The 26,526-nt window shown below is 42.1% G+C and overlaps 1 protein-coding gene across 1 annotated transcript in view; it reads right to left on the reverse strand.

The window, feature by feature from the left end:
• ADAMTS18 (ADAM metallopeptidase with thrombospondin type 1 motif 18) overlaps nucleotides 1-26,526 on the reverse strand; it is a 156,372-nt gene that overhangs the window by 43,094 nt on the left and 86,752 nt on the right. Inside the window, exons 5-10 of the mRNA XM_066242865.1 lie at nucleotides 25,765-25,924; nucleotides 24,257-24,362; nucleotides 20,333-20,470; nucleotides 17,341-17,494; nucleotides 9,561-9,656; nucleotides 3,988-4,136 (exon numbers count right to left, since the gene is read on the reverse strand). Of these exons, the coding sequence (XP_066098962.1) occupies nucleotides 3,988-4,136; nucleotides 9,561-9,656; nucleotides 17,341-17,494; nucleotides 20,333-20,470; nucleotides 24,257-24,362; nucleotides 25,765-25,924 (803 nt within the window). The remainder of the gene's footprint in view (nucleotides 1-3,987; nucleotides 4,137-9,560; nucleotides 9,657-17,340; nucleotides 17,495-20,332; nucleotides 20,471-24,256; nucleotides 24,363-25,764; nucleotides 25,925-26,526) is intronic.

A 26,526-nucleotide genomic window follows, 5' to 3' on the forward strand; every position in this document is an offset into this window, starting at 1 on the left:
TGTATTAGACTATTATAAAATAGAACTATAATTTGTTTATTGAGCGAAAGAGAGAAGGGGTGAAGGGATAGAGAGAAAGAGAAGCATCAACTTATTCTACTTAGCCTGTGCACCGTTGATTGCTTCTCATATGTGCCCTGACTGAGGCTCCAAGTGCGACCTTGAGAGCCCTCGGGATCGAACTGGTGACCTTGGGATTGAGCCAGCCACCTCCATACTCCAGGATGACACTCTATCCACTGTGCCACCAGCCAGGGCTAAATACGTATACCCATAATTTTGCTTCTGCATAATTTATCAGGTCCTCCCTATAAATAGTTATAATATTGGCTGGCCGGCTGATATTAGAATCGTTTGGGGTGCTTTGGTAAATACACGTAGACACTCTCAGGCCCCTCCTCCTACATTTTTCATAAGAACATATAATGAAGAAAGATCTGGAAATCAGTTTTTTAAAGCACACTTGGTGATTCTGACAATCAGCTGAGCCTGGAAATTACTGGTTGGGAAAAGAGCCAGATATTTGATTCAGCTATTATTCTGGAGCTATGACCCTGGTGGCACATTATTCTTTCTCAAACAGACTCACATTTTCGGAAAGTTCTAGAATATCTTAACATGTCTAATTTCCACTATTTTAATTTCTCTGTTTTCTTAAACAGGGTTTATAGGCATTTTACTAGGCTCCCTTAAGTGTAATAATTAAATAGTCAGGGAACTAGGAGAAACATCAAAGGATTAAGGCTGACTATGGGCTCATGGTATGACCCTATCATGACCAGCTTGGTGATGCGGGCAAGAACTGTTGCTGTGAATGGTGCCTGCCACCTGTTACCCTATAAAATAACTGAATTAGACCACAGGTTACAACTCACATATCTGTTCTAACCTGGTTGGGAGCAAAAGCCTGGAGAAGTGTTTGGAGAAGGTTCTTGAAGGCTCAGTAGAAAATAGGACTTCGAACAATTAAAAATGTCTGCCACAGACATGGGAAAAATAAGCCAGGGCTGTCGGTACCTGGGACTGGCCGCTCCAGAACCAGGTAACCTATAAACTCCTGCAAAGAGGGAGAGCTTGATACAAACCCATGAATCGGCCAGAGATAATTTCAGTTTGTAGGAAACAAAAATATGTTCTGGGAAAACCATCACTGTGTGAAATAAAAAGCTCAAACTGCTTTCACATGAAAAAAAGAAAAAGAAAAACGGCTAGGCTGAATGATGTGAACAGACCAAATGCCTAAACTGAAGGAAGAGAGAAATCAAGAACTTGAATTGGGGTGGGGGGAAGCCCCCGGACTACTACGAAGTGAAATAAGAACAGAGAACAGCTAATTCCATTGTCCTGGGATAGCTGATCGCTTACTTGTTTTCTTTGTGACTTCAAGCTTAAATCTAGCAAATGGTACCCTGATTAGCCTTAATCTTGTTTAAAATTAAAACTGCACCAAGTGTAACTACTTTAGTGATGAACTCTCCTATTAGGCATCTCTAAAATTACAATATAATATTTCCACAAATAATGCCCTTATACAATGAGAGCACTCGATCCCACAGATATGGGAGAGATTTTCATTTAAATCTCAGGGGCATCATTAGTGCACTCTACCAGCTATTAAATTAGATGATCTATTTCTTTCTTGGGAAAATATCGAGATTGTAAAATGCCGTGATGTATGAAAACCAGATCCATGAAACACACTGCAAAAATAAAGAGTAATATAATGAATTTTAACAACTCTATCCAAGACATGGGCTATGCTCAAAGTAGAGGAGGGTGGTTTTAATAATCTCATAGAAATTGTCTATGTATCTATCACAAACCTCTGTACCATTATACATAGTTGCTGGGTCTGGTTGGAGTAGTCAGTCCCAACTGATGGCTCTGTCCCCTACAGGACATTTGGCAAGGTCTGGAGATATTTTTGGCTGTCACAACTTGGAGACTGGGGGCAGGGAGATTGATCCTACTGCCATCTAGTGGGTTGAGGGTAGGGGTGAATGCTGCCATGTCCAGGACCAACCCCCACACCAAAAAATTTTTTCAGCTTAAAATGTCAATAGTGCCAAAGTTGAGAAATCCTACATTAGCCTGAGATATTCCAAAGAATGCCTAACCAACCACAGTCACTCTATCTCCTACCCTCTCTTGTATTTTGGAACAAATTGGCCTTTTGATACAGCTCAGCCTGCTCACTTACACAAAGTGTCATTTGTCTCTTTAAAAATTTGCTTGGGCTCTAATTTTATTACTTATTTCCATTCTCAGTCTACCAAACGTTTATGCAACGTTTACAACCTGCCAGGCACTTTTAAAAGGCACTTTATAACTATTAACTCAGTTGATGAAGGTACCATCTTTATCCCGTTTTTACAAACGAGGAATCTAGAGCAGGAGAGTACATTGCCTATGGCCACAGAGCTGGGAAGCGGCGAGCCAGGAGGCAAACCCAGGTTATTGGGATTAAGTCTGTGTTCTTATCTCCCATGCTATGGCAGCACTCAAATCACATTGTAAAATTAACTCTACTATTTTCCAACGTCCCATCACATTCTCCCTGCTCCATAGCATCCTCCACAATCCAGTTTCATTAGTAACTGTTACCCTGTGTTCTTAATGAGTTTTAAGATGAAATGATGAAAACCACATGGACTCCGGAACCTTTGTGGCATGCCCAGTGGATGCTCCTCAGTGTGTTAGACATTCTACAGATGCAATTTTTAATCCTCCCCAAACCTTCAGAGGTGAGTATTATTATCTCCATTCTATATACAGAAACCCAAGCTCAGAGTTCATGCAATCTTCCCAAAGCCACACAGTTAATCATTGGCAGGCCGGACGTTTGGAGTCAGATCTTTCTGTCTCCCAAGCCTGGGCTCCTTCTACATAACCATGCCAGTCAGGAAATATACCAGTGTTTTCTGTGGGAATGGGAGCCGAGGAAAGTAACATCAAACAACTCCTTTACACAGCACAACCTGTAGTTCAGAACCCCAGGATTAGGCTGAGAGTGCCCACAGTTATCATGGGCCAATTTCTTTTTCTTTTTTTTTTTTTTTTGTATTTTTCTGAAGCTGGAAATGGGGAGAGACAGTCAGACAGACTCCCGCATGCGCCCGACCAGGATCCACCTGGCACGCCCACCAGGGGGCGACGCTCTGCCCACCAGGGGGCGACGCTCTGCCCACCAGGGAGTGATGCTTTGCCCCTCCGGGGCGTCGCTCTGCCGCGACCAAAGCCACTCTAGCGCCTGGGGCAGAGGCCAAGGAGCCATCCCCAGCGCCCGGGCCATCTTTGCTCCAATGGAGCCTTGGCTGCAGGAGGGGAAGAGAGAGACAGAGAGGAAGGAGAGGGGGAGGGGTGGAGAAGCAGATGGGCGCTTCTCCTGTGTGCCCTGGCCGGGAATCGAACCCAGGACCTCTGCACGCCAGGCCGACACTCTACCACTGAGCCAACCGGCCAGGGCCTATCACAGGCCAATTTCAACCCACAGATGTTTTGCTTAATCCTAGCATTTTTTTTTTATTATTATTATTTTAAGAAAAATTGAATTTGTGTCGATGTTTTAGAATTTGGGAAATTTCACACACAACATTTTTTTAGAGTGCTGGTTTCTCTTGAAAAGTCAGGCAGATCTGTCAACACGAGTTGATGTGTACATTCCTGCAAGGCAAAAATCAGCATACTCTCTCCAGTTCATCAGTTTGAGAGAGAGACACGCTCCACCAGCCAAGCCCGTCTGTCCCACAGCCTCCCAGGCATGTGGCTGTGTGACTGTAGCCTGAATTTACCTTCAGAAAGCGGCTCGAACCATTACTCTCCCCAGTGCACACAACCTCTAGACACAACAGTGGAACCCTAGTTGATGGCTATGAACTATGACCCGGAGAGAAGCAAGCTGCCCTTAAGAACAAAACAGGACCAGCACGTTACTGGCCGCAAGGTGAATGAATGCCTTACAGGCGCCGACTTCCCGGGGAGCCTTACTTGGGGTTGTTGCAGTGTCTCTCTTGGTACTTGACTCCTCCACCACAAGTTCGGGAACACTCTGACCACTTGGACCAGGCGGACCACTGGCCGTGGATGGGCCGGGGCCCATGCTCCCCGAACTTGACACACTGGCCTTGCCGACACCACTGTGAAAAGAATAGAAGACATGTGTCCTGTCAGAAACCACCTGGGAATGGACAAGGGGACGTAGACAGCTGCACAGGAACCGGAAAAACGAGTCTGCCGGCAAGCGGGGGTGGGGAGGTGCAGCTGGGGGTGGAGGTGGGGGGTGGGGGGATGACACCCCGACGGAATTCCTTTGCTGGCTGCGCTGTGCAGACAGTGGTAAACCAGGGCCTTTGGAAAGGCAGATATCTAGAGAAAAAGGGCGCCTGTCCCTGACAGATGCTCTGTGAGCTGTGGGGGTACAATGCTCAGACAGGGTCCCAACCCACAGAGGAGGGAGTCAGAGCAGAAAAAGGACAAGAGAGGCCCCTGTCCATTTAGGAACAACACTGCGCGTGGAGAGCAATTTGGATCATGCGCTCAAGGAAAACCAGTTTTCAGATATTAACAGAATTCCTCATTCCGAACGGATATCTCATCCTAAGATACAACTACATGTATATTTTTGTTTATTCCACCTACAGAACATTTCTTATAAAACTGGATAGCTAGCCTGCCTGACCTGTGGTGGCGCAGTGGATAAAGTATCGACCTGGAAATGCTGAGGTCGCCGGTTCGAAACCCTGGGCTTGCCTGGTCAAGGCACATATGGGAGTTGATGCTTCCAGCTCCTCCCCCCTTCTCTCTCTCTCTGTCTCTCTCTCTCCCTCTCTGTCTCTCTCTCTCCCTCTCTCTCTCCTCTCTAAAAATAGATTAAAAAAAACTGGATAGCTTTCGGTCTAAGCTCACTGTGCTTTTAGAAAACACCTGTTAGGTTACATAAAAGGTCCCTACTTAGGACTCCTGGATGACTGGGAACTCCGAGTGTCTTTTATGAACTAGCTTTGGGTCTCCCGATTGTCAGTGATCGGCTCCAGCCTGGGTGAGAATGGTTTTCAAATGCTAACCTCTTTGTTTTTGTTTTCTTCTATGATGAATTCCAGGCTTTGCTGGCCATCTCTGCCCTGGGGGTTGCATTAACCTCTCAGAGTGGTTTCTCTCCTGTGGTGCTTTTATTATGAGCACATTCTGCATGGCTTACCATACTGCACACTTTTCTGAAAGCCTCTGCAATCAGGTCCAAAGGGTTGGGGTTTGGGCCGTGCCCGGTTCTGCCGAGGAATGGGGGTTCGGTTACAGAACTGTGGGGAGGCTTGACTTTCACAATGCATTTGGCTTGTGGCTGTTTGTTGAGCTGCCAGTGCACTTTGTCTAGGTCAAGATCTTGCTTCCTGCCTTCAGAATCTTCATGAACTGATTAACTCTTCTGTTTACAATTCTTCTTTCCCTTGGATTAATGGCCATTTCAGAGTTTACATGAAATCATATAACGCTGTTGAGGACTTTGAGAGGGAACCAATCTGTCATTGAGGATCTTGTCTACCATAAGCACGAATTTGAATCTCCCTGACCAGGAGTCCCCGGGACTGTCCTGGACAGACCTCAGTGGCTGAGACAAAATAACAGCCACAACAGCCCACAACAACAGCTACAGTGTATGAAGTTGCTTCTATGTGCTCCAAATGGTGTAGACAGGGGAAGGAGGGAGGACTTCCTTCACAGTGTCTAATGTAATCCCTACAAAGCATTCAGGGGTCAATAACTATTTTCTGGATGAGAGAAATCTAGATGTGGGCAACTAACTTGTCCACAGTCACACATCTAGCTAAGGAAGGGGCTACACAACTAGCTGAGGCTGGATTTAAATTCAGCAGCCAGGCCCTGGCCGGTTGGCTCAGCGGTAGAGCGTCGGCCTAGCGTGCGGAGGACCCGGGTTCGATTCCCGGCCAGGGCACATAGGAGAAGCGCCCATTTGCTTCTCCAACCCTCCGCCGCGCCTTCCTCTCTGTCTCTCTCTTCCCCTCCCGCAGCCAAGGCTCCATTGGAGCAAAAGATGGCCTGGGCGCTGGGGATGGCTCTGTGGCCTCTGCCCCAGGCGCTAGAGTGGCTCTGGTCGCAATATGGCGACACCCAGGAGGGTCGCAACATGGCGACGCCCAGGATGGGCAGAGCATCGCCCCCTGGTGGGCAGAGCGTCGCCCCCTGGTGGGCGTGCCGGGTGGATCCCGGTCGGGCGCATGCGGGAGTCTGTCTGACTGTCTCTCCCTGTTTCCAGCTTCAGAAAAATGAAAAAAAAAAAAAAAAAAAAAAAAAAAAAAAAAATTCAGCAGCCAAAACTCCTAAACAGGACACATAGACATCTCACCTCAGTGGCAAATTGCTGACCAAGGTATCTGAGCTCTGATCTAATTTCTTTTTTAGAAATGTGGGTTTTAGATCTATTCCAACCCTTTAATTACTTTGACTCCAGTACATTGACAGTCTCCTCTGGGATCAGGAACATATAGGAATATATACCTATACACACACAATCCACATGTATCTATAAAATTCTATATATAACATGTAAATATGAAATAGATACACATACAACTTTATCCGTATAGCTGTATTTCTAGCACTGCTTCTAATTTCAAGTGGAATGGCCATGACTGGCCAAATGTCTTTTATGATCGACAGCAAGTACAAACGTTTCTTTGCACACATCATTTAGACAAAAGAATGTGGCTTTCACATCCTCACATACTACTGAACATTCATGGTACAACTATCATTGAGGGACCAGGGAGGGATGGGAGAAAGATGGGGAAGGATTCAGCTGGGTTCCAAATCATGCAGAAACAAATAAAACATGCAGTAGCTCCTATCCTGCAAGACACTCGAGAGAAAGCATGAGTAAGATATAACCCTGGGCTTATGAAGTTTACCATCTAATAAATAGCCAGTTACATCCCCCTGTGCGGGGAGGCTCAGAGAACCATTGATATGAATGAGGAATAGTGATGATGGATAAAACTTATCAGAATGCCTCCTGCTGAGGTTGGCCTTACAATTAAGGTCTTTCCCCCAGTAAATCTCTCTCTCTCTCTCTCTCTCTCTCTCTCTCTCTCTCTCCATGGTCTGGTCTTTCGAAGTAATGGGGCGGGGAAAGTGGTATTAGGACATCTGTTTTCTAAACCCTGGCTTGATTTGTCTCATGTTTTATTAGCCGAAGTCTAATCCAGGGGCATTTTCCTCCCACTGGAACTAGACTTCGAGTATATTTATGTAATAAACCTTAGACCTATGCCATTGTGTACTTATTTTTCCTCATTCATTATATCACTCTTTTCTTATACATTCCTTTTATATTTAATGCTGTTGCTTTCTTAGTGACAAAAATTCCTATAAATTCGCAAGTCGCAAGTTCTAAATTTTGATGCTTTAAAAATATAAATGACCAGAGCAGTACCTGTATTTCCAAACATTCAATTAATTCCTTGTTTTGTGCACAACTAAACACATCTATGCATGGTTTCAATGAGAATCCTTATTGTGATTTCCCAAGACAAGTGCCTCCAATTAAAAATTGCATGTAATGCCTCAACGTTTTTGTTTTTGGTATTTTTTTGTGACAGAGACAGACAGAGAAAGGGACAGATAGGGACAAACAGACAGGAAGGGAGAGAGATAAGCAGCACCAATTCTTCATTGCGGCACCTTAGTTGTTCATTGATTGCTTTCTCATATGTGCCTTGACTGGGGGGCTACAGCAGACCGAGTGACCCCTTGCTCAAGCCAGTAACCCCATACTCAAGTTGGTGAGCCTGTGCTCAAGCTGGATGAGCCCACACTCAAGCCGGCAACCTTGGGGTTTTGAACCTAGGTCCTCCACATCTCAGCAACGCTCTATCCACTGCACCACCTCCTGGTCAGGCAAAAAGATTTGCAACTTTTAACATTTTTTTTTACATTAAAGAAAGTAAATGTTTTAAAAGTTGAGGCATTACAGCCTGACCGGGCAGTGGCGCAGTGGATAGAGTGTTAGATTGGGATGTGAAGGACCCAGGTTCAAAACCCCGAGGTTGCTGGCTTGAGCGTGGGCTGGCTTGAGTGTGGGATCATAGACATGACCCCATGGTTGCTGGCTTGAGCCCAAAAATTGCTGGCTTGAAGCCCAAGGTTGCTGGCTTGAGCCTAAGGTCATTGGCTTGAGCAAGGGGTCATTTGTTCTGTACTGGCCCCCTGGTCAAGGCATATACGAGAAAGCAATTGTTAAACTAAGGTGCCGCAACGAAGAATTGATGCTTCTCATCTCTCTCCCTTCCTGTCTGTACCTCTCTCTTGACTCTCTCTGTCTTTGTCAAAAAAAAAAAGTTGCAAGTCTTTTAAGAGATGCTACATAAATGACTTAAGAAATATCAGAAAGCAAAATCTGACACATTTATTTTTGTGTGTGTCTAGCCTTGTCTTTGAGAGTCTCCTGCTCATCCAACCAAAGAACTTCAGTTCAAATTCTAACATCTGCCTTGGTGCACCCACTCATTGTAGTTACTCTAAGCACACGCCTGATCCCATGCAAGATTCACTTCTCATTCATTTTGGGCCTTGATAGTAATTCTGTGCTTAAAGACCATGTGTTTATAAAGAAAGTTGGAGTTTTGGTTTCCCCACTAGACTGTGAGTTCTTGAAGAGCTAAAACTGAGTTTTCCTCATCTATGTCTCCCCGGAGCTTCTGGTCTCTGATATCTGGTCATCAGGAAATTACTGTGGAATCGAATTCACTTTCAATGACCAATTCTTCTATGCAGGCTTTTGCTGCCTCAAGAGAGCCACCAAAGGCAGAGATCAAACATCTGTAATATTACATGGTCTTTCATCAATCATTGCTCTCTTTATCTTGGACTTTCAAAGGAACACCCCAAATCTAGACCACTTCCTGGACTTCAAGTGTACCTTCCCCTCTGGATTCTATGGGGAAAGGGAAAGAAATAGGGAAGCTAATATGGGAGGGTTCTTCATTCAAAACACAAAAATCTCCCATAACCTCCCATAATGGAAGTGGTTCTGAGGGTGGAAGGCACTGGCCAGCCAGAGACTTTCTGGTACAATGGAGATGGGAGATACGGCTTTCTTTTCAACAGCATCACTACGTGTGGTGGGTCTCTATCGGGCATATCATCAGCACTATGACCAGCCCCTTAGATGGAGGGACAGTCTTTTCTTTGCTACTCAAAGGACCCTCTGCTCCCTGAGGCCTTTCTATGCTGAATCAAGTTTAAAAGGCAAACAGGATATAATGAAACCTACCAGCTCACTGAAAAAGAAAAATTTTTTTTTGACCCAAACCTCCATCTAAAAATGAAAAATAAAGGCCAAAAGTAAAAAACAAACAAACAAAAATATCTCCTTAAACCATTGAGCCAACTGGGTTATGCTAGCATTGAGGTTAATAATAGCTATTGGGTAATGCTGGTTAATTTAAAGAGAGGTCAGGAAACATATGCAGCCAAGGCCGAGAGAGTTTGGGTTCTACACTTCATCAAGTTTCTAGAACTAAAAAGCTAACAAGTAGGCAGTTTACCATACTCAAGCCACAAGCGGTTCCTTCTGCGGCAGGCATAAATTTGGTCTCACACCTATGGCCCACTCGATGGCACCAAAGTGACTTGCAAATGTCCTGAAAAGAAAGAAGGTGTTGGTAAGGGTGACAATACAATACAAACAGAAGTATCCAAAGCTTTGTACACATATGATATATATTAAAGTGGCTGAAATGAGACATGGACCGGAACATGGAGGCGAGTGAAGTTGGTAGTAGCGAGGTAACCAGTAGTATGTTCTAACCAGTGACGTTTCTCTACTACCCACGTATCAGTGTATGTTTAGGAATGACTGGGAAACATCAACAGTTGATTTAGAGGTCATTTGGCTTAAAACAGAGATATCTGGTTTCCAATAACAACAAAAACAATATGACAACCAGTGAGGCAGAATCGACCAGACTGTAAATAGAGCCTGATTCAGACCCTTGTCCTGGAATGCCAGGTTGCATGACCTGTGGGTTTGTCATAGCAGCCTGTAAATGCCATTTCTTCCTCTGGGAAATAGTGATAAAATTAGCACTTCCCCGATAGGCTTCTTCTCAAAGATAAACAATGCACACAATCACTGTCATCCCCTTCTTTATCTGTACAGTAATTTTCAGGCATTCAGACAATTTAGTTCCCATGCTAGACCTACAAAATAATGAAACTCCCATGCTAGAGGGTGGGAGGTAGAATATGCCCCCTGCCAACAATCATGCCCTCCTAATCCCTGGAAACTCACTACGTGAGGTTATACAGAAAAGAAGAATTAGAGTTATAGATAGAATGATGGTTGCTAATCAGTTGCCCTTGAGATGGGGAGACTATCTTAAGTTTTCCGAGGGGACCCAAGATAATCACAGGGTCCTTAAATGGGGAAGGCAAAGACAAAAGAGATACAGGGAGATGACGGTGGGAGGAAGAATTGCGAATGTTGCTGGCTTTGAAGATGGAGAAAGGGGCCATGAGCCAAGAGATGCACGAGGCCTCTAGAAGCTAGAGAAGGCAAGAAAATGCCTTTTCTTCTAGAACCTCCAGAAGGAACACAATACTGCCAACACCTGACTCATGTCAAATGTCTGCCTAGTGCGACTCATGTCAGATGTCTGCCTCCAGATCTCTAAGAAAATAAATGTGTGTTGTTCTAATTCACGAAGATGGTAGAAATTTATTATATCAGCCACAGGAAACTAACACGGTTACTTATGCCTTTAGTGGTGGACACCAAACCAATTCCTCATAAAAACTCATTTGCATGAGGAAACTGAGAAAGCTACTGACACTTTCAAAGCTGCGAAGTCATCATGTAGCTGGTAGGCAGCAAAGGCAGGACTCCAAACGGCCTGGTTCCAGAGTGCAGGTCCTTGACCACTGCTCTGGTCCTGGATTTGCCATCAGTAGGTGTGAGAGAGCTCTCAACTCCTCCAGGCCTGAGCTGCCTGTCTATAAACTAAGGGACTGAACCACACTTCCAGCTCAAATAGTAGAAGCTGCTCTTCAGAAACACGTCGCTCATGGAACGTCCAAATCACCAAACGTCCAGGTGATTCCATTTGATCTGCTACCTTCTACTGACTAAGGTAGAAGGGTGAACACATACATTTTGGGGAAAATATTAACCACCAAGGAGGACACAAAATGATTTGCATGGTCACTTGTTGGAACTCTGAAAATTCACTGAACTAGGCGCCCCCAAGTCCCCAAGCAACCCGGTTCATATAGATTTCAAAGTTGGAAAATACGGCAAAGAAATGTTCAGAAACATCTCACAAAAAAGTTTCCCACATGTCTGAGAAAAGAAAGCACCGGGAAATCAGAGACATGCGCAGTGAATCTGCTCTTGTAGACCATAAAATCCTTCATTCCCCCACACACACCTTGCCCCCAAAGAGGCTGGAAAGATATTCAAGACACTGCTTGGGGACACCACTGCCAACAGACAGGCACCACCCCATTTGGAGATTCTCAAATCTCCAAACAGCTCAGGAGACACAATATGTAAAAGTTTCCCATGGAAATGAACCTGCCAACGACATGAGCAGAAAGCATAAGGCAGCCTTCCAACAATGTTGAGTCCAGTGTGCCATCTCTGTGTGCCACTATACTGTGTCACCTTGGGTCTCAAAAGGACAAGTGAAAGGGGGAAAAGAATAGTCTTCATCAAAATGGAAGCCTGGGATGTAACCACTGCAGTGAGGAAAGCCACAGTGAGAAAGTCTTTCCAAATTACATTGTTTTCCTTCTCACACCCAGGAGGAAGCCATAATGCACACCCAACGCCAATGTGACAGCTGCCAAAATGACCCAGGAGCAGATTGGAGCAGAGCGGCCAGAGTCTGCGGCCAGTGCCAAGCCACAGGGCCGAGGGAAAGGGGCAGCTGGAGAAGACTAGGAAAATAAATCAAAACACAAAAACATGAGAGCCCAGAGTGAAAGCAGGCAGGCTGTCCGAACACGGCATCCTTTTGTGGCAAAGTACAGAAGTCAAATGTAATTACAGCCAACTGCCTGCTCTGATGACCACAAGAGCCCTCGGAGAAAGCTCCCTTTCAAAGTAAGCAGAAATGAGGGTTGGCACCTTTCTTTTTTTTTTTTGCTTGTTCTTCCCTCCCCCCCCCAGCCCACCCCCCAGAATATTCCACTAACTTTTCCTTATCTGTAATTCCCTAGACTTAAGTCATAATTGGAGGGAAAAAGAAATAGCCACCGAGACTTCGAGGACTCCTCTGTGATTTTTAAGAAAAGAGTCCCAGTGCCATGCATTATTCTGTCTTGTCATTCCTTCGTCATCTTCTCCAGTTGTGGTCCAAAGGTCAGCTGTCTCTTCAAGGAAAATGTGACATGCTAAAAACATTCGTGGTCTTTGCAAAAAATTTTAAAAAGCATCTCAAACTCAACACATCCAAAACAGAGCTCCCCATCTGTCCCCCGAAACCTCTTCCACATTCAGCCTTCTCCGGATCACTTTACGACACTGCCGTACTGGCAGCTGCTCACCCAAGAAATTCCCCATTCATCTCTGACTCCTCTCTTTCTCCCCAGCAAGTCCCTCCTGTTTCCTTGAGGTGAGAGGAGAAGGGGACAGGGGCAAAATCCTCCACTTTATGAAAATGGGATCCCTAAAGAATGTTTTCTCTGCTTAGCATTGAAAATCCAATAAATAGCTACTGAGTATTTGCTAATATGACAGCTGTATGCTTGGCATCGCAGACATCTACTGGGACAAGAGACCTACACAGACAGTTATAATACAGTGTCACAAGGTTATGACGGTGACATACAGGGTGGAGATGGAGCCCAAAGAAAGGAATGTTTAAATCTCCCTGGGGAATAAAAGAAGGAACACTTGAATTGAATCTAGAATGGCAATAAAAATTGATTCGACAGTTGTCACATGGATGACAGCTTTCTAGGATGGGAAGTATATATGCAAAAACTCATAGACATCAGAGCGGGAAATGTTTGAAAATCATACCAGGAACCAATATAGTTGGAACATAAGTCCCTGGGGAAAGTTAACAGAAATTGAAATGTGATGTAAATTTAGTAGATTACAAAATAAGTGTGATTTAGATACTAGAAAGTTCATCTTTCTTCTCCATTCTTTGATGCCGATGTCAACTTTTTTTGTTTGGTTTTTTTGTTTTTGTTTTGGTGAGAGTGACATAGACAGAGAGAGAGACAGAGAGAGGGTCAGATAAGGACAGAAAGACAGGAAGGGAGATAGATGAGAAGCATCAATTCTTCATTGCGGCACCTTAGATGTTTATTGATTGCTTTCTCATATGTGCCTTGACCGGGGGGCTACAACTGAGCTTGTGATCCCTTGCTCAAGCCGCTGACCCTGGACTCAAGCCAGCAACCTTGGGGCTCAAGCTGGTGACCTTGGGGCTTCAGACCTTAGTCCTCTGAGTACCAGGCCAACACTCTATTCACTGTACCACTGACTGGTCAGGCTGATGTCAAATTCTTAAAAAAAGAAAGACATGCCTATCCTGTTATATTTGGCATGCCTTTTCCTTTGAAGAGAATGCTCTCTAAGGTGATGTACCCGAAAATATTCAGGAGAATGCAAATACATTTCCCATAATTCCTATCCTGCTTCAAACACTTTTGGCGTGTCTATCATGAACATTTACTGAGCTCCTGCTATGTGACAGTAATCATGCTGGCTACTGAAGCACAGCGTACAGGGCTGGTCATTTCTGACACAGTAAAATAACCAGCATGGAAACATTGGCCAGTCTTTTACAGAGCTTGGGGCATTCTGACAAAAAGCACCAACTCACTCACTGAGTCAGTAAACAGTGAATAAGCATATAATAACCAAATGCAGCTCCCCCCTCCTAAGATCTGTCCAAAAAGATCTTCAACCATTAGCCAGACTAACTCATTTTCTTGAACATGTTGAAAGAGAATAAATGCCCAGCTTGATATGCTGAAGAGACCCAATAGGAGGCTGGGAGAGGCAGGAAGACAGGACAGGTGATAAGAAGAGCCAGCCCCATGCCCTCTGACAAGGATGCCACCGGCACATGATGGTGATGATGCTACTGGAGATATAAGGAGAGCAAGAAAACCCTTATTATTTATTGAGTGTTGAAACTGTCAGAAAGGATGAAGGCTCCCAACAGAGAAGAATTATTATCGTTGCCTATAAATGTGGACATGAAAGCTGAGAGGAGTCTTTTGTTCAGGGTTCTAGGAAGGGGTGACATCAACTTGTAGTTGCTTCACTTTAGTTGTTCATTGATTGCTTTCTCATTTGTGCCTTGACCGGGGGGTTCCAGCTGAGCCAATGACCCCTTGCTCAAGCCAATGACCTTGGGCTCAAGCCAGCGACCTTTGGGCTCTAGCCAGAGACCTTGGGATCATGTTGATGATCCTGCATTCAAGCTGGCAACCCCACGCTCTAACTGGTGACCTTGGGGTTTCAAATTGGGGACTTCAGCATCCCAGGCCAATGTGCAATCCACTGCACCACCACAGGTTAGGCATTAAACTCAGGGTTACCTAACTCCAAAAAGCCAGATGTATGTATGTATGTATAAAATTTAAGATTGCCTACTTCAGTAGCTCTCCACCTGGAGCATGCATCAGAATCACTTAGAGCCCATGTTCAAACACAGATCGCCAGGCCCTACACCAGCGTCTTATTCTCTCGGCCTGGGGTGAGGCCTGAGCATCTGCATTTCTACCACATTCTAGGTGATGCTGATATATTGCATCTGTGGGTTTGAGAGGACACTTTGAAATTTTTCTTTTTTTCCTCTTTTGTTGCTTCTACGCACTATGCAAAACTGTTTTTCTAGGAGGAATAGAAGGGGAAAAAAGGCAGTAAGGAGAAAAGGTCAGAAAAGTAACATAATGATAGGACAATGAAGACCCTGAATAGAAACTTCACCATTCTCTTGTGTTGCTGGGCTCATCTAACCTGTTGGGACCAATAGGACAACAGGAGATTTTGTTGTTTTGAAAAGCCCTCCTACAGGCAGGCATGTATTTATGGTCCTCAGAGATGTAGTCATGGTTTAATTTATAAGTACGTTTGGGAATAATACCAAAAAGTTGGCCGGGGGTGGGAGCTAGATTTTCTACATTCAGGATCCACCTACCAGCCCTACCTTCTCTAACGTACCTTACAGTCATCTTCAGTGGTCTCTCCCTAATCCAATCTCCCCGCCCCTCCACGCAGTCCCATCTCTGTGCCTCTCCTTATTTTACTCACTCCTTTAGTCTGCACTTTCCATTTCCCTTTGCCCCGCTTCCCAGGGAAGACCGTCACACCGAGACGCTGTCTTTCAAAAACATGGTGTGTTTTGAGAAAAAAGATGTATAGTTTAAGAGTGGCTGTTTAAGCCCTGCACACTGTCTGACACAGAACAGGCACCCACACATGTTTCTCGGATGTATGGTCCTGAAGGAATGAGAGTAATTTTAGAAACTTCCTTTGAATGTCTAAAGAAAATCAGACTCATTACCAATTACGCATTTACCACATAGTAAGTGCTTTATAGATATTTGATTAATGAATAAGCTAGTGAATCTTTTAAGAATGAAGTGACCAGGAGACAACAATTGCAAATATTTTCAACAGTGAATGGCTACTTACTTCTGCCAAATCCATCAACTTAATATGCAATTTGAAATAGTTATAAATTTGTTAGTTTATACATATCATACAGGTCCATGTACCATGGAGAAACACACCCCAAAAAAGCAACAAACCTGTAAACTTTTCTAATAGTTATATATTTAACTTGTATTATAAAAATATGTCATCTCATATCAAACCTGTGATTTAATGGTTATTTTTTCCCTAGGACTGAACTTACTTTTTTTTTTTTAAGTGAGTTGATTTATAGAAAAGCAACAAGTGAATAATAAAAAAGAGATACAACACAACTAATGAAGGTAACTGTTAATGACTGGATGTTAATGACCGAAGTGTAGGAAACACTGGTGGTAACTAACAGAGAGACAGAGAAGGAAGCCTGACATCGGTGTGGACGATGCGTTTTACTTAGGCTCCACCATTTAAAAGTTTTGTGACTTTAGGAAAATTAAATACTTTCTCTGAGCTCCAGGTATAAAGCGGTGCTAATTCTCACTTCTAAGGTTTAGGGGAAGATTGAAGAAAAATAATAGAAGTCTAAGTAAAACACCTTATGTGGAATAGAGGCTCACTTAGCAACTGCTCCAAATGATAGTAGATGGTGGTAAATGAGGAGAAAGTAGTGATGACGGTGGTGATGGTGGCAATGATGGTGACAATGATGGTGGCGGTGATAGCAGTCACAATGGTAGTGTTGATGTTGATGGTGGTTGTGGTGCTGTTGGTAATGATGGTGGTGGTGGTGGTGATAGTAAGAATGGTGATGGTGGCAATGATGGTGACAATGATGGTGGCGGTGATAGCAGTCACAATGGTAGTGTTGATGTTGACGGTGGTTGTGCTGTTGGTAATGGTGGTGGTGGTGGTGATAGTAAGAATGGTTGTGGTGGCTGTGGGTGGTGGGTCAAGAAAGAGGAAGAGTAGGAACAGAGAAGAGAAAATAAGCCAAAGAAACTCCATGATCTCCCTGCCTCCAGACCTAGGATTTCCATGTTTCTCTTGGGTACTAAGAATAAACCAACTAAAAATAAATCGACTTCTTAGTGATGTTGAGACTATCCGCGATGAAGTTTTTGATCAGCTGGAACAATGCTTCTCCCATTTCTACATCTTTGACTTTTGCTTTTCCCCATCTATCTTCCTCGAAATACTGAACGGAAGACTTGGCACAAATATCTGAGGGGTGCTCAAGATACACTTGGAATTTTTACATATCAAAAACGGTTGGCTGTCATCAAGAGTTTTTATACAATCTAAAAGGCACATGCATGTATTTGGGGTGGTGGTTATTTCCAATATATCACATTAAAAGGGACTATGAACACAATGATACTGAAAAAAAGAGATGAGTAGTAGGGAAAGGCTATTGTACCCAGATTTACTACTTGTGATAAAAATCTCCGTCTACAGCAGAGGAATGTTCGTTGGCATTATGAGGCAGTCAGATGGTATTAAAGCCAGGCCTGGTCTATAGGGGATAAGACTGGATAATTCATTGATGGTAAAATTGCCACTCAATTATCATGCCAAACAACTGACATTTTCGAGATAACCCAGATGCTAACCCTTGGCCTTAGCAAACTAAATGTTTATACATCGGTTAGGTATATAGACACATCCCAGGATCTTAATGTTAAGTTTCAAACCACAAGCAAACATACCTTCACAAAACCGAGGCTGCACAACTTGGCTTTGGCTCCAAACTGCCACTTGCACTGTGTGTCAGCATCATAAATCTGTCCTGGTAGTTTGTCCGGATATTTGTACTGTCCTGTTTGCTTGGGCTCATCCACCAAGCACCCAGCCTGAGGTGTGCTGCAGTGATAACACAGCCTTGTTAATGACCTTGTTTATCTGGAATCGACCACTTAAAGAAACACGCCTCGGGATGCAGTCATGCAAAGGAAAATATAATATAACGTGGCTAAAGAAACGGGTATATGCTTCAAGTTAAAATGGATATTCATTGCAAATAGTGAGTCCTGTCCTGTCGAAGATGAAACTGACACAGTCATAAAGGGTTTCACATGGTACTGAAGTTCCAGCCATCTGAGTGCTGAGAGATGGGAAAGGTCAATATATTAGACAACTCTCCCCGACAGTCTGTTCAACAAGTGCCAATGAGTTTTTATTGCGTGCCTACTCTGTGGACAGCATGAGGCAGGCAGTACAGGCATGGAGTGAACCAGACAGGGACAGGGCCTGTCTTCAAGGAGCTGAGAGTCATGCTGTACTATTTACAGATAACAGGGCAGTAGTCAAAGAGGTGCTCTACCTCAAATGAGCTTTCCAAGTAAAGAATGAGTAAGGTTTTCGAAAGAAATCAAGAGGAAGGTCGCAGAGGGGTAGGCATAAGGCAGAACAACTTCCCTGAGGCGTGTTTCACTGGGACATGCTGAGAAAAAAAATCAGTTTTCATAGCATGGATATTCATAGAGAGTACCTTATCTTCACTGACTTAATTAAGCTATGATATCAATGAAGGTAAAAGAGCATGTGGTTACGTGGAACTTTGGGAGTTAGACAGATGGGGGTCATAGTCAACCAGGCAACTCTTACACATATCTCTTAAGCATCTCATTTCTGACAACAATGTCCATGAAATATCTTGTTATTCAGCTCAAACAAGAAAATGGAAAGTACTTAACACAGCAGAGTAAGCATTCCAAGTTTGCTGCTGCTATTATCACCATCCCAAAGCATTTAACTATAGCAATGATGCAACTTCACTAACGGGGTGGGGCCAGTGTAGGTTTACAGTTGTGAGTAGGTGACACAGAGTTTATTCTTGTACTACTATTTATTAATTACTGTATTATATTTCATCCGAAAAACTGTAAGCCAACTTTGGTCTCACTTTGTATATTACATTGATCTTGATGGATATACTACTTATTGTCACATGGGATAGAAAAGTTAATTTCAGGCCCCAAATCATACATTTAAAACTGAAAAGAAAATCTTTTCTGTAACAAAGCTGATTATTAGCAAAAGATTTATCAATTTGTCACTGTCTTTCAGGACATCTGTTAGCTATCTCAACATATAATTGGCTTTGCCTATGCTGTGTATATTGCTAATTCTGTAAACATTTTAAAAATATAATAAATTTAAAAAATAATAATATGCAGTGGTACAGGTTAAAAAAAAAAGTAGTCTCCCCTAATCTGCGGGAGATGTGTTCCAAGACCCTCTGTGGATGCCTGAAACCTCAAATTGTACTGAGCCCTGTATATATTATGCTTTTCCCTATGCACACCCGCATGAAGTTTATAAATTAGGCACGGTAAGAGATTACCAATAGTAACTCGTAATAAAATAGAACAATGATAATACACTGCAGTAAAAGTTATGTGAATGTGGTCTTGCTCTCTCAGATAACTGATATGATAACTAAGACAGCTGCTAAATGGCTAATGGGAAGGTGGCACGGACGGTGTGAATACCCTGGACAAAGGAATGATTCACTTCCTGAGCAGAATGCAGTGCATTTCACCACACTGCTCAGAGTGCTGAGCAGCTTAAAACTTATAAGTTATTTATTTCTGGAATTTTCCGTTTGATATTTTTGGACGATGGTTGATTACAGGTATCAGAAACCACAAAGAAGGGGAGTCTCCTGTATCCATATCAATTCCCACAAGAAAGTTTGTTAGTTTCCCTAACAGGTGGTCAAAGGGAGATGGGATTAGAACCAGAGAGTTCTTATGAGTCAACATAGATTAATAGGACACAGGTACATGCATATAAAATTATATATATTTATAGATTATAATTATATATATAAAATATATATATAATTATATATATAATTATATAAAAATATATAATTATATATATAAAATATATAATTATATATATATATGTAACAACCATAGTGCTGTTACAATGGTCAAATAGTCAAATATATATTATAGCTAAATAAAAATTAAAGGAAACTTTAAAGAGTTTTAACTTTGGGTTCATCCTTTAATATGAATCAAGTAGTGCAACCTTGCTAAAATTATTAGCTTTTTACTAATGTAATCTAGGAGTTTTTCGTTATCAAAATATTTTACATAGTTTTCATCCCCTTTGGGTATCAGCCAGACATATGGCTAGCTCTCAGCCATTCCAAACAAAATAGCCAATCAAGACAATCTCCATTCATTAAAATCATGCATACCATTTTAGCATTTTGTAATACTCTTACAACCAAACTGATAAATCAGATTAAAATAATTAGTCATGGTAAAAAGACAATATATCTAGCAGTATCTGGAGATCACAGAGGAGAAGTAGTTACAAGCACAGATCTTGGGGTCACAAAGACCTAAGTGTGGGTCTTATGTTCATGTAACTTACCAGCTGCAGGACCTTAAACAACAAATTATCCTAAGAATCCATTTCCTCAACTCTAGAATGAAAAAATAATAGGATTGCTGTGAGGACTGAATGAGGCATCATGTGGAGAGCATCTAGCACACTGTTAGGCCTTTGATCTGTTTTCTTCATCCATGACAATATCATCACCATCATCGGAATGTGTCAGCCTTGCTGTTCACTGGGAGGTCAAAAGATATTTCTACAGCATATCTGTTTTCATACCTCCTAAACACTGTTTGTTGGCCCCACTCTGAACCTGGGAGCAGCCCTGGCTTTGGCTTGCCTTACCTAAGGAATTTCTTGAGATACTGCCGGCTACATGAAGACCATGAAAATATCCCGTTGTTTCCAGTCAGCGTGGGAGACATGATGTTGCCTTCGGCCTTTCTGCAGGGATTGCCTTCTCCGTCGTGAATCATGCCAAAGCTGAAAACAACAACAGAGCCTCCGAGAATCACCATTTCCCCAATCATAACCAGAGGAAGGAAACGACACACTGACCCTCAACAAACGCAAGTGAGAGAGTTATCAAGGTTGTAAGAAAAGGAAAAGATGAAGACGAACAACTACAGAAAGTGCTATGAAATTCATAAAGAAAATTTTAAAGAAGGCTGAGTGAGAGCTTTGCTATTAGTATGTCTTGGCTGCAAAAATCAAAGCATGGTACACCTGGGGCATTTTTTTTTAATCTTTTTTTTTTTTTTTTTTGTATTTTTCTGAAGCTGGAAACGGGGAGGCAGTCAGACAGACTCCCACATGTGCCCGACCGGGATCCACCTGGCACGCCCACCAGGGGGCGATGCTCTGCCCATCCGGGCATCCCTCTGTCGCGACCAGAGCCACTCTAGCGCCTGGGGCAGAGGCCAAGGAGCAATCCCCAGCACCCGGGCCACCTTTTGCTCCAATGGAGCCTTGGCTGCGGGAGGGGAAGAGAGAGACAGAGAGGAAGGAGAGGGGGAGGGGTGGAGAAGCAGATGGGCGCCTCTCCTGTGTGCCCTGGCCAGGAATCGAACCCGGGACTTCCGCACGCCAGGCCGATGCTCTACCACTGAGCCAACCGGCCAGGGCCCTGGGGCATATTTTAAGGGTGAGGAAATTTGGGTCAAGATTTTTAAGCTAAACCAAAGTGATGAGAGTCAAATTCTTTTGTTTTGAACAGCAACATTTTTTTCTTGCTACCAATCTTGAAGGAAGTTTAGAGTGAGTAGGAGGTAGATACAGAGAGAAACTGATCATAAATGGTTTTTGGACTGTTCATGCATAAAGTAATGTGACAAAATTCTCATGATGATCTGGTTATTAACTGAAATCACAAACTCTGATCACAATTAAACTCCCTTAAATCATAAACATGTTTAAAGATCAATGGTTGCCATCTATTGAAGGCAAATAAAGAACTTATTTTGAATATATTTTATTATTTTATTTTTCCATTGATTTGAGAGACAGAGGGGAAGAGAGAGGGAAGAAAGGGAGATGGAAAAAGGGAGAGAGGGGAAGGGAGAGGGGGGAAGGGAAAGGGGGGAAGGAGGGGAGAAGGGAGGGAGAAAAGGGAGAGAGAGAGAATCATCAACTCATTGTTCCACTTAGCTGCTCCATTTAGTTGTGCACTCATTGGTTGCCTCTCATCTACCCTGACTGAGGATCGACTTGTGACCTCAGCGTGCCAGGAAAATGCTCTATCCACTGAGCAACCCAGCCAGGGCCTTGAATGCATTTTATGAGAAAAGTTTGAGTTGCCTCATTTCTAGCAATTACAGAATAAAAATAATTTCAGGTGGTTCACTCCTTAGAAATCATATACATTACACCTAAATTGTTCCCAAGTCTCCTGATTGACAGAATAACTATGACAGGAATGTATACACTCGCATGTGATACACCATAAAGACCCCTGAATTCAGACCATATTAAAGTGGTGGAGAAGAGGAGAATAACCATCTCTGGTCAACTCCAAAAAATTCAGTACACAATAAATTTTTTGTGGTTCTCTCAGGGAGGCCAAGGATAGACAGACATCAATTTTATCATTAATTTAGATTGTTTTTAACCTAATTATTAAAAAGGACGTAATGTGCCTCTGAAGAACATATTTAATGAGATAGATATGACTCCTGGTGGAAATAAATATTTTATTCTGATACAATCTTATTAATATAATTATCCTCTGAAGGTAGCCTTTACCAAATAATATACCAGGTGCAAATTAATAATTATGTTATAGCCATAGATAGCATTCTATTATGACTCATGTCTAAAACTATCCATTTTCCTAGCATTCCTCTTAATATATCAGGCAGGCAATAGCAGATGGCTGTATACTGTGACAGTATCAGTGAGCGGCCCCGCTAATTAGAGGTGGGAGATTCACAAATAGGTCCTTATTAACATCAACATGTACTCAGGGGAAGCATGTTCTCCTCTTCAGCTTTGCCAATTCAATTCGTTTTTACACCAAAGCAGAAAACAGAAGGAAATTTATATATGAAGGACCAGAGGAAAGAGTAAGAATCAGAGGAATGGGGAGTTGAGGATGGAAGATGGGGGATGGGGTGGGGAGAGATTAAAGCCTTTACTCAAAGAAAAACTGGTAAGTAAATTAGCATTTCACTGGAGTTTAATGGACATAAGAAAAACAATTTTAAATTGAATTTTGGACTTAAAATATCAAATTTTCTAATTTATTTTAACAGCATTTTAGGAAATAATACACATTTACTTTAGCACATGTGAAAAGTCATATCAAAATCCAATGAAATGTCTGCTTCAAAATTTACCCTAGAAGGCTATGTTATTTAGGAAGTGGGTATGTATATGTTATATCTGTTCTTTCTTCTAATTCTAGCCATCCTCTTCTCACCCCACCTGGAGAATGTCTTTTTCTTTACTAAGATGCTGGATTTTGATTTTGGTAACTTTAATGCATAACTAAGGGTGATTAAGTTTTTTAATGGCCAGTATTTTGGACTTCATGCTGGTGAAACAAATTTAGACATACGTTTGACATTCATGGATATTTCCATTCCTGCTCTGTACAAAGGGGTCTTGTGCCTAATGGGCATTTTTGCACCACTACCATTCATAGTAAAGTTGGTTCATTCATGTCTAAGAAAGCAGCTGTGTATACACATACAATTCTGAGAAACTGTTAGATAACAGTAATGGTCAAGATTCAAATTTCCCAGAGATAATAAATTTAGCTCATGAGACACTAACACCAAAATATCAAACATAAATTATAACAGTGAAAATAAATGACATTTACTTTTATTTTTAAGTCAGGAATTAATTGGATGCTCTGAACATGAGCATTCGACATAAATACAAAATACAAAGCACCCACACGAACAATCCTGAACTCGTACAGCCAAAGAGCTTGCCCTTGAATTAGTCATTTTGCAAAGCAGTAGGCTTATTCCCATGTAGATGCTGTTCCTCAAATAATATTTGAAAATTCTCTGTGGAACTGAATTCGTATCTCATAAGATTGAATTCATCTCATTTCTCTTAGGTTTCTGATTCCTCATTTCCATCTATATTCTCACAAAATAACGATTTACTGACAGCAATGAGAAGAATATTAAGGGCACGCAATGATGCTAATTAAAAGAATATCGAGAATATGCCTAAAAGTTTGTAAACAATTAACATGCCATTGCATTCTGGGAATTTATATGTCTCCATGATTATTTCCTTAGCATAATAAACTAAAAGTATATTGAGTAGAACATGGAAGACGATAAACGAATGCCCAAGTTACCAGAAGATCCGTTAGACAATTTGCAGTCCTTTTATGCACAATGTAATACTGCGTGGCTACTAAGTGTTGTGTAAAAAGAGCAATGTCAAGCCGTCAGACTGGTGGTGGCGCAGTGAATAAAACATTGACCTGGAATGCTGAGGTCACTGGCTAGAAACCGTGGGTTTGCTCCATCAAGGCACATAAAAGAAGCACTTGAGCTGATATTTCCTTATCTCCCCTTTTTCTCTCCCCTCCCCGCTTCCTCTCTCTGTCTCACTCTCTCTGAAAATCAATGAATAAAATCTTTAAAAAAGAGCAATGTCAACAATTACCTTTATTGAGCCCTTCTAATAGTCAAAGCATTAGTCTAAGCTCCACAGATTTATCCTAATTATTCTACTTAGATCAATAATAATCACTTGAAGAATGCCAATGAATCACCCAGCCAGTTTTCATATAAAGTCACTTACTTATGTCCTGACTCGTGAGCGATGGTGAAGGCCAGGCCGAGCCCTGTGTCCTCATTGATGGTACAGCTTCGGTACTTACTGCACATGCCACTGATGGGGGCAAACCCTATTGCAAGATCAATTGCAAATGTGAGTCCAAATGGAACACACACAGATATGCTCGTAATTTCTAATGTCCTCAAAATATTTTGTACAGTTTTAGTTTAATGAACTCATGAATTTTTTTGTAAGAAAACACAAAAGGTATATAGTTCTTTCTCCTGTTCAAATAGATAAATGCAGTATTTACTATTTTATTTCTTTTTAAGATATTACCATCAGTTGATCCTTCTAACAGCCCTGTGAAGTCGGTCCGAACACTGTAATTTCTCATTTTACCTATAGTACAGTAAGTAACAGAACATTTATATGCCTTGTTTAAGCTCATTATTTGGGTTCAGAGCAGGTGCTGAAATAATAGCTAACCCAATGCAAAATGTTCACTTAACAGTAGTATTAGCACCAAAGCTCCACGTTTATTTTCTCAGAGAACACACACTCTGGTCAATTTCTAAAGCATATAACATGAAAATGCCTAAATAATATGAGTAGATTAACTTCATTTTTTTTCTTACTAAATATAATGTGATAAATATGTACTTCCTTTTCCAAAAACTATTTCCTTCCAAGAGCAGTTGCAAAATCATTCCAGTCAGTCCTTGACTGTATTTTGAACTACACGATAGTGGTTAATGTCTTTTTTCCCAGTTCTGAGTCCTCCTAACGGGTAGAACAAGGCTACGTACCTGGTTAGAATTAAACACACACTTGTGAACCGACTGTACCCACCTTGATGCAGTCATGATGTCAGATCACCCAGGAAGCCCAATGCATAGGCACATATTAGAGGTGGCCCCATCACCATCAATACTGATCTAAATGACCACCAATTCATTAAAATATTGAACTCCTACTTATAGGCATTTGAATGCATGAGAAAACATAGTATAGATGTAAAAGATCTAGTGCTTACTTGCCATCTTATACAAATAGAGAACACCTGAGCCCTTCAAAGGTCAAGTAACTGTCTAAAGGGACACTGCTACCAAAAAGCTCATTTAAGTGCCATGGAGACCAATGAAATTTTCTTCAGCTACCCAGTTCTGCAGTCATGATGCTTATGAAATAAACTACTGCTTGCCTAGTTAAATAATTTATTTCAAGCCTCGGTAGAATCCCTAGCCAGATAGCTCAGTTGGTTAGAGCATCGTCCCAGTATGACAAAGTTGTGGGTTCAATCCCCGATGGGGGAACATACAAGAATCAACCAATGAATGTATAAACAAGTGGAACAACAAATTAGTGTTTCGCTCTCTCCCCCTTCCTCTATTTCTTAAAAATCAATGAAATCAATAACTAAATATTAGGTCTCCTTATTAATGATCATAAGGGCCACCCACCCAACAGAAAGATTCCATACTGAGTTTTTAGCTAACAGCGTGTGTGTAAAGCATCTGTTCATACCATACCTAACGTGTCACAGGGTTCATTCTTCCAGGAACAAATATCAAATCCTGTGAGTAAAATGGCGTGGTCATGCCTCTTGCCGTTCTTTCCAATGAGGGCTGACTGCCACTGACAAAAACTGTTCAAAGACTGGTCTGCATGATGGTTGATCGATAGTCCTCCCTAGGGGAAACCCACACAAACCAGAGTGTGAATTTGTCACAGAGATGAGAATGCTGAATTATTCCATTTCTACAGCCCAACACAGAAACAGCATGATTCTAGGGAGAAAGGTCAGTAGAGGAAAAAATTTGATCTAAGGTTGATGAAAATTAGGAAAAAAAACAAAACCTAAAAACAATTTTGGGCAAATGTTCACAATATTTAAAATAACTACAGTATTTCAGTAGTGTAGTTTATGACCAATTATATTTCTATAACAGATAACCTGATATTGGTTAGTACCCCCTTTACAAAAGCATTATAACTTTTAGAACATAATATATATAAATTAATGGTGATAAAATTCAATGCCTCTTCAATAGAGCATGAGAAAGGTAGTGAGTGTAACTTAGTTACCCCTATATCAAAATTTACAGCAAAGAACTTGGCATACCGTAGGTTAGAATCAATCAACCAACCAACCAACCAATCAAATGAAAGCTCACGGAATGGATGAAAAAACAAAGTCATAAGATTCTAGAGCAGGGGTCCCCAAACTACTGCCCGCAGGCTGCATGTGGCCCCGAGGCCATTTATCCGGCCCCCGCCGCACTTCCAGAAGG

Source organism: Saccopteryx bilineata, chromosome 9 (assembly GCF_036850765.1).
Source record: "Saccopteryx bilineata isolate mSacBil1 chromosome 9, mSacBil1_pri_phased_curated, whole genome shotgun sequence".
In the NCBI taxonomy this organism is placed as follows: Eukaryota; Metazoa; Chordata; class Mammalia; order Chiroptera; family Emballonuridae; genus Saccopteryx; species Saccopteryx bilineata.